The 8,900-nt window shown below is 40.6% G+C and overlaps 1 protein-coding gene across 1 annotated transcript in view; it reads left to right on the top strand.

Annotated features, from left to right (window-relative positions):
- Positions 1-4,003: 4,003 nt before the first annotated feature.
- The window catches only part of LOC101856906 (polypeptide N-acetylgalactosaminyltransferase 2), a gene marked incomplete in the record, with an annotated part of 65,684 nt that continues 60,787 nt past the window's right edge, over positions 4,004-8,900 (top strand). Inside the window, 1 exon segment of the mRNA XM_013084269.2 lies at positions 4,004-4,165. Within this exon segment, the coding sequence (XP_012939723.1) occupies positions 4,076-4,165 (90 nt within the window).

Genomic DNA, 8,900 nt, shown 5'->3' with positions numbered 1-8,900 from the left:
TCAGACAGTATAGCAACTTGTGTCAAGACTCAGACAGTATAGCAACTTGTGTCTAGACCCAGGCAGTATAGCAACTTGTGTCAAGACTCAGACAGTATTATAGCAACTTGTGTCTAGACTCAGACAGTATTATAGCAACTTGTGTCAAGACTCAGACAGTATTATAGCAACTTGTGTCAAGACTCAGACAGTATAGCAACTTGTGTCAAGACTCAGACAGGGGGCTCTCGTGGCCTAGAGGTTAAGGTGTTGGCCTCTCATTCAAAGGTCCCGGGTTCGATTCCGGGTAGCGACCAAAAAAATTTTTCTTCTCTAAAATTGTCTCCTTTCACATCCTTTCCTGATCTCTAACAATGTTCTGTTGTCTGCTTTCATTTCCACTTTCTTCCCCCACCCCCTCACATCCTTTGCCCACTCCTCTGGGCTCCTGACTCTTTCTGCAGCCTTTCTTCTGCTACTCCTTGGCTCCTCCTAACTGCTGTCTTTCTGCCACACCCCTGATCTTCTGGTAGATCCCTTGGTGGTCTAAAATCGATAAGAGTAGGCTTCGGCCGCCACCCGGGCAAAATTCAAAATTTCCTACCAACGAAAATGTATTAGGTGAGTCCCGCGCGCTCATATGACCTTATGCAGTTGCGAGCGCCGTAAAACCCTATACTAAACAAACAAACAGACTCAGACAGTATTATAGCAACTTGTGTCAAGACTCAGACAGTATTATAGCAACTTGTGTCTAGACTCAGACAGTATTATAGCAACTTGTGTCAAGACTCAGACAGTATAGCAACTTGTGTCAGGACTCAGACAGTATAGCAACTTGTGTCAAGACTCAGACAGTATAGCAACTTGTGTCTAGACCCAGGCAGTATAGCAACTTGTGTCAAGACTCAGACAGTATTATAGCAACTTGTGTCTAGACTCAGACAGTATTATAGCAACTTGTGTCAAGACTCAGACAGTATTATAGCAACTTGTGTCAAGACTCAGACAGTATAGCAACTTGTGTCAGGACTCAGACAGTATAGCAACTTGTGTCAAGACTCAGACAGTATAGCAACTTGTGTCTAGACCCAGGCAGTATAGCAACTTGTGTCAAGACTCAGACAGTATTATAGCAACTTGTGTCTAGACTCAGACAGTATTATAGCAACTTGTGTCAAGACTCAGACAGTATTATAGCAACTTGTGTCAAGACTCAGACAGTATAGCAGCGAGAGCCCGTCGTACACCGACAGAGATCAGATGGAAACTGAGGAAGAGGCAGGGACAGATGTGCAGAGGGCTACGTTCTTACATAGTTCTCTGACCGTCTAGGTAGAGGGGGGTCAGAGAAACATTAGACAAAGTTAACAAAACTCGACAGGAATTGTTTTCCCACTCGGGAATCGAATTTGCGTCTCGTCCTATCTCGCGTGTGAAAGTTGCGCACGTTAAAGATCCCGGTCCAAAATCGACCAGAATAGGCTTCGGCCGCCACCTGCGCGCTCATATGACTTTATGCAGTTGTGAGCGCCATAAAATACTATAGATAGTTAAACCCCCCCCCCAAAAAAAAAAAAAATAAATAAAAAAATAAATTAAAAAATAAATAAAAAATAAATAAATAAATACATTTTTTATTGGATCTCCTGCGTGCGACTGTGCGACAGTGAAGCGCCTCATCGCCACGTCACACACGCTGGTGGACTGACTCCTCTCTTGGAAGCGGAACCAGAGACAGTCGGGTACAAAGGTTCAAAAACGTGCGTCAACATCAGACAGTGGGCGGTTGGCACGTGCACTAGTGTAGTTTGCTCTTTTTTTCCATTCAAATATCTATTCGTCTTTTTCTGACCGTTCTTTTTTTGTTTTGTTTTGTTTGGTATACTACTTTCTAATAACATTTCTAATCTAGGGCACTTACATGAATTAATTGTGTTTCAAGTGCATGGCGTAAATCTAAACTCTACAAACTAACTTACAAACGTATACATGATCGACTTTCTTGCACTTCCCTCATGACATTGATCTAGCCCTCAGTAAGTAAAACAAGTGTATGAGTTTAACTCCCCTATCAACACTATTAAGTAACTAAGAGGCAGGACCTCCAAATTTAACTTCCGTCTCCGATAAGAACGAGCCAAAAGGATTGCTATCCTTGAAAACCTCACAAAATGACCTGAGATCGAGAACGTTCACTCTGGTAGTATTTGAACCATGTGCAGGGACCTCCGCTCCATAGCCCAGCGTGATACATGATACATTGTACATGTACCAGCAGAGCTGACGGAGCGCCCTCCTTGCCCTCACAGTCACTGCACAACTTTTGCGGCCTTAGGCTTGACACTTGTTTTAGGCTAATTTGGGGTAGCTGATTTCAGAAATGGTCTGTATTACTTTTCGAATATCACGTTAAGTCATAGATGTAGGAAGTGTATTGGGTCATAGTACTTCCTACATCTCTATGCGTCAAGTGTTTCGCTCTCTAGATCTATGGCAAAGTCTGTCGGTTGGGGATTGGTTTTAGCAGACGTCTCCGCCCCCCCCTCCCCCCCCCCTCCCCCAATCTGGAAAGGACTTGACACAATTATGAGGGCAGTCATCATCCTATCGGCGGACAACTATAGAGTGGCGAGAGAGAGAGAGAGAGAGAGAGAGAGCGAGAGAGAGAGAGAGAGAGAGAGAGAGAGAGAGAGAGAGAGAGAGAGAGAGAGAGAGAGCAGCTCCTGTTGCACAAACATCTGAAACGTACAAGGGAAAAGCAAGCTGGATCAGTTTTTGGATAATTTGGGTTTTGACGTGGTTCGGAAAATGTTTACGTACCTCTTCTGGTCCATCTAAGTACCCAGGGCTCAAACCTAGCTGATGAGTCGCCTAATATCGGGCTTGGAAGGTCAGCTGTACTGTACAAAAACGTGGGAAGTAATGTAGATCTATTTCATTTTTGGTTTTCCTCAAAATGCCTTGTTCCTCCTTTGCTGAGTTAGCCTATTTCGTTGTACACTGATTTTTTTTCTAAAAAAGGGAACGCAATCTTGTCATTTTTAAAAGTTTGATAGGGATATCTGAATTATTTCCCTTGAAAATAAAAAACTGCCTTGCGCTAAGCTAAGCATCACATTAAAAATTTGCGCTTTTGTGTGCAGGCCATAGATGTACACTATAGGGATCACTCTGTGGTGCAGTCCCAACCATTCATTCACACCAGGAAAATACATCACTGATACGTAGTTAGATCTACAATGTTGCCAGAAATATATCACTTACCACTTAGACCAGACAGATTTAGAATGATTATATATTATGCAATTTTCCGTAATTTTGTTTTCCCCATTTTAATGTTGTGTATGTCTGAGTGGATTGGGGGGGGGGGGGGGGGGTTGTTGTTATTAATAGCGTAATTTTCAGGTCCATGTGTGAGATCAGAGACCAAGCCTGTGACACACGTGATGTACGGGACCTACATGAATAGTGAATGGGCCTGTGTCTTCTGTGGCATGGGTTTTTTTTCTGTAAGTAAATTATGTCTTTCCACCTCCTAATGATGTTGAAAAGTTAAGAATTATAAATGCAATAAGCAAAAAAAAATAAATAAATAAATAAAAAGGGGGGTAAAGAAACCAATACCCCCCTCCCCACAAACAGACACAGCATTTGACAGGATTGTACATTTTACACTATAAACTACACAGAGTAATTTAGGCTACTGAGTTATGCTATCATATTTATCCTGCTTTGCAGCTCACTACTTCCAGGGGGTTGCTTGTGAAAAGAAGAAGCAATCTCAGACCTATCCCACAGATTTATAATAACAATGTTTGGCGTCAGACCGATGGACAAAACCGCAAGCTCCACTCGATCAATTTAAAAAACAAACTAAGCGAATGCAACTCCTTACGAAGTGCGAGCCAACCGAGAAAACGAAAGTAGACCGTTTGTTTGACGGTTTGTAAACTTTTCGCATAGAAATTTCGCACGGAACGAATTCAAGCCATTTCATTGGTTGAAATTAGTTTTCTTTTGACAAGTTCGACGTTTATATAGTTCAGAAACAATGTAGCACTTGGACAGACTCGAAACACCCAAACGGTCTTGAATGGTTCGACGGAAATTTAGGCTGCTAGTGCTCATTGCGGGCATCTGGCTGATTGGCATAGTTTTCTATGTCACCAGAGCAGGCGATCAGGTAAGAGACATCACTTTATATATCTCGAATGTTTGATTTTCAGTGCTTCCTTCCTCCAACTCGGCATCATCATCATCATCAATCTGATGATCATCACTCTCCTCTCCGGTGATAACGGAACTTTCCATGACATGGTTCCTTACTTTATCTCATCTCTTGATGAGCTGTCGAAGGCGACCAAGGTTTTATGAGATGAATGTTTTTTTTCTCTAGATAGTCGGATTTTGCAATCATGTTCGTTGAGATTTGAAGTTAATCTATCTAGATCTAGATTCTCTAGATCTAGATCTAGATCTAGATCTTAGATTCTAGATCTAGATCTAGAGAGGTACACGGTCGTTACACAGTGTCGGTGGATGTGACAAAACTACCAAGAAGTAGAAGGTCTACACAGCCAGTGGGAGTACTGTGTAGAAGAAGTAGTGGAGAGGAGTTTATGTAACACAGTAGATTCTAGATCTAGAATCTAGATTCTAGATCTTTTGCGACCTGGAAAAGCCGTTATCCACTGACTAGATCTAGATCTAGATTGTAGATCTCTAATGCCGCTCACTTCACTGACTTACTTTGTAGGCTAGAGTTAAACTTCACTCTCTGGGACTCTGGGCTTTTTCCCCTGTTCACTCAATTTATTATTTTATTGTCAGTATTACTATTATAACTGGGTCTGGATTCTAAAGACATTATTAGCTTCAGCGTGCCTCTCTACTCATGCACAGCAGAGGAGAAAGTTTGATTTTGAGACAGAGAGAGATTCCCTCTTACTTTCTAATCTCATTAATTAAATAATAAATGGGAGTGATGTTTCAAAGCGAGCCACCACTTAAATAAAAAATTAACACCCACTCTCTGAATCGTACCAGTAGATCTAATCTAGATCTAGAATCTAGATCTAGAATCTAGGCCTACCACTGTCACTGTCTCTACATGCACGCATGAAATTTCTCAGAATTTATATTTTGATTTTCCATTGCAGCATTTATTTGCATGACACAGTCTTGTTTAGCAGACAACTTCTGCCAATGTTTTTGGCTTGCTTTTTTATGAAAAAATTTGAGTTGTCCTAGGCCAATGTGTTCCAATGCTTTTTAAAATTTTAACATTTTGCGAGTTCACTAAATTATAGATCTAGTTTAATTTGCCAAGATTTTTTTTTTTTTATTGCGAGAAAAGCTAATTCATTTCGGGCTTGAACTTTCCCCTTAGAGTATAGTTTTGCCTGGCCAGTGTTTGAGACTGCCTCTGGGCAATAGGAGATCCTGAAGCCAGATTGAATGAGCATCTCTGGTGACTTGTGCTGTAGTGTGCTAACCTCCTAGAGCAGTTTCCTTATGCTGTGAAAAATAAAAATTGTAATTTTAATAAAGCTTAAAATATTGTGTATTGTCAACCTTATATGCACTCGGCTCTTTTATTGTCTTGATTAAATGTAGTCATAGTTTGACAGTACAGTTGATAAGACAGCCACCCGTTGTCAAGGAAAAAAGTTTTTTCAGATGGTCATCTTGGGCAGTGTCCTGTCAGAAAAACCCCCAGGGAGATGTGAAGTGTCCGTTTGTACAGGTGATTGTCTTAGACAGGTAGCTGCTAGAGCAGGTTTGATGTTTATAGAAATATTTATACATTGAAAAATTACATATATGAAGTGAATTTTGTGTAAATTGTCTTCTTGACAGTTTTGGTACTTTGATGACTGTACATTCTGTTAATTTAGTACAGATCACCGTGAGGTCACTCCAAATAGTGTCATGTCATAGGGTAGTAAGGGAAGATTTTTCCGACTCAGTCGTCTGTTATCTTCAAAATCTCCAACTTCGCAAATATCTGATTTGCCTTACTTTCCGCTTTTTCCGAAACTAAACTCCTTGACTTTGGAGTCTTAGGCAGAGAATTTTGTTCTAGATGCTATGGAGATGGACTGAGCAATTGTGCTTTTGACAGTCTTGAGTTGAAGAATAGTTTTTTCTTACAAGTTACACTTGGTCTCATTGGCCATAGTAAGTTACAAGTTGAAATCATCTTAATTCTTATTTCTTCTATTTCACATCCTCTGCAGATGCATTGGTTTCATCAGACGTTGATAGATGAACTATTATTATATAAAACACTGGGTTGCATTTCATTGTAACATGAACAGACACATTCTGGCCCAAATAGGATGCATTATATCAAAGGTTTTCTCTTGTCTTTAAGTACATAACCAGTATTATATAATATTGGATGTTTTAATATTTTTAATAAATAAATTGATGTTGTATTAAAATTAAGAGACTATAATATCTTCTACTAGAAAGAAGGCCTTCAATCTTTGGTAATTTGCTTGAGAAATTTACAAGTTGATTGAGGATAAAAATGTGCATCTTATTCCCAGGAGTATTTTGAACAGTTACATCTTGTGGACTACATTAAATCTAAGTGCTGCGGACATTAGCTGTACATAGGAAGATCAGTTTTGGAGGTTGCAAGCCCATGAATGCCATGACTACATGGTATACCTCTGCTTATAGGAACTAGGTTATGTTGTGGTGGGGAGGGGTTCAGCTATGATCATCATGTTGTGAGAAATTGGGAGGCTTTCTTGAATGGGTCACATGCAGTGATGTACAGAGCGTCTTTGGAGCAATGTTTGTGTTGTTATAATGTGGTTTATGCCTCGTAATATTTCTGAATCTGAGAATTTGTGCTTGGTTGAAAAAATACAACCCACCATTGGTTTAACTACTTTTATTGCAACACATTTTTAAAACTCTTTGGTAAATCCAAAGAAAGGAGAGGTGCTAGACTGTCAATGAAGTGAATTCTTTGATCTTAGTTCAGATTATATATATATAGTTATAGAGTTACAAGGTATACAATTGAAAGTACTTACTTTAGGACCGCGTGTATGACAACCATCTGTTGTGCAAACAGCCACTTCCCACATTTCTCCCATTCCATTTTTTATACATTTTAATTGCATTGCGTAAGACCGCCACCTGTCTAAAGCGGAAACTTTTCTCCTTGACAATGGGTGGCCATCTTTGACCGTTTTTGACTGTTGTAATTAATTACATGTATGCACCAGTGAAGGCTCCAATGTTTTGTTTGATAGTGATAAATAATGATGTGAATTGTGTGTGTGGCGATAGACTCTACTCTTAGTTTTATCTCTTGGTCAGCGGCAGTGTAAGGAAGAGATGCGAACCAGGACCCAGTTCTGTCAGTCAGCCAGTGCTTGGGAAGAGATAATCAGGATAATGTCTTTTGTTTATCTGGTGTTTGTTCTCACGCTGTTGGGTTGAGGCGGCTGTTGGGTTGAGGCGGCTGTTGGGTTGAGGATGTAATGTTGGATAGTCGGTGGTTGGCGGGTGCTCTGGTGTGGTTTGCTTCTTCTTTCCTATGAAACATCTATCGTCCTTATCTCCCCCTTCTTCTTTTTTTTATGTTTGTTACTCTCTTGTAACACCTCTAATCTTCTGGCGCTCATATGACCTTATACAGTTGCGAGCGCCGTAAAACCTCTACTAAAACTAAACTAAATGTTGGATTCTGGGGATGGGGGCTTGGAGGGTGCCACTGGTAGGTCCTACTTCTTTTCTTACCCTCTGATGTTCCTGTTCTGTCTGTCTGTTTGTCTGTTTCTGTCTGTGTGTGTGTGTCTGTCTGTCTGTTTGTCTGTTTCTGTCTGTGTGTGTGTCTGTCTGTCTGTCTGTGTGTGTGTCTGTCTGTCTGTCTGTCTGTCTGTCTGTCTGTCTGTCTGTCTGTCTGTCTGTCTGTCTGTCTATCTGTCTGTCTGTCTGTCTGTCTGTCTGTCTGTCTGTCTGTCTGCACTTTATGGCCATTACTGTGTCGATATGCTTGTCTTTACTCTGTGGGTTATTGTCAGGTGCTCTGGTGTGGTTTACTTCTTCTTTCCTATGAAACATTCATTATTGTCCTTTTATCATCTCTCCTCCTTTTTTTGTATGTTACAGTCTAGTAACACCTCTAATCTTTGGCATTTATATGACCTATATTTATGTTGTAAGTGCAGTAAATTTTTAAAGAAAAGTTAACTAGTTACTGTTCTGTTTGTCTGTCCGTCAGTCTGTCCGTCCGTCCGTCCGTCTGTCCGTCCGTCCGTCCGTCCGTCCGTCTGTCCGCCCCTGCACTTAGTGACCAGTATAATTATTGTGTCGCCGTGATTCTCTTTACTCAAACAAATAAACAAACAGCATTTTGTGGGATACTGGAAGGATAACAAACGGCTACATTTTGACGTTAAGAAATGAAGATGATTAATGATGTAGTTACTGGGATACAAAAAAGTAGGATATAATATAGAGGAGAGCATCTACCAACAGCCTGCTTTGGCAGGATCTTTCTCTGTGGTTGTGATAATTATATAATTAATTACTTAATTATAATGGGTGAAAAGTCACTCATAATTTAATGGTTCGACGGGTTACTCTGATTCATGGATCATAAATAAAAGTGAGGTTTTAAATTAAACTAAAGGTTATGCTGTTTGGAAACTCCTGAATATTATCATAATGTTGACTTGAAAACAGGCCTCTTTTCTTGAGAGCAAAAGCCTGACGTGGTACGCACAAACTAATGCCGTTTGTAAAACCAGCGACCCCAAATTAGCTTAGAGCAAAGTCTTCAATCTGAGGCGGCAAAGTGTGTGTTGACCAGTGCAGTAAACACAACAGGCGTGTGGGAATGTGCCGCCGGTGGTGGTGGTGGTGTTTGGAAGAGGAAGAGGGGGGGGGGT

Source organism: Aplysia californica, unplaced genomic scaffold, assembly GCF_000002075.1.
Source record: "Aplysia californica isolate F4 #8 unplaced genomic scaffold, AplCal3.0 scaffold00282, whole genome shotgun sequence".
In the NCBI taxonomy this organism is placed as follows: Eukaryota; Metazoa; Mollusca; class Gastropoda; order Aplysiida; family Aplysiidae; genus Aplysia; species Aplysia californica.
This window is presented reverse-complemented; position numbering and strand designations above follow the sequence as displayed.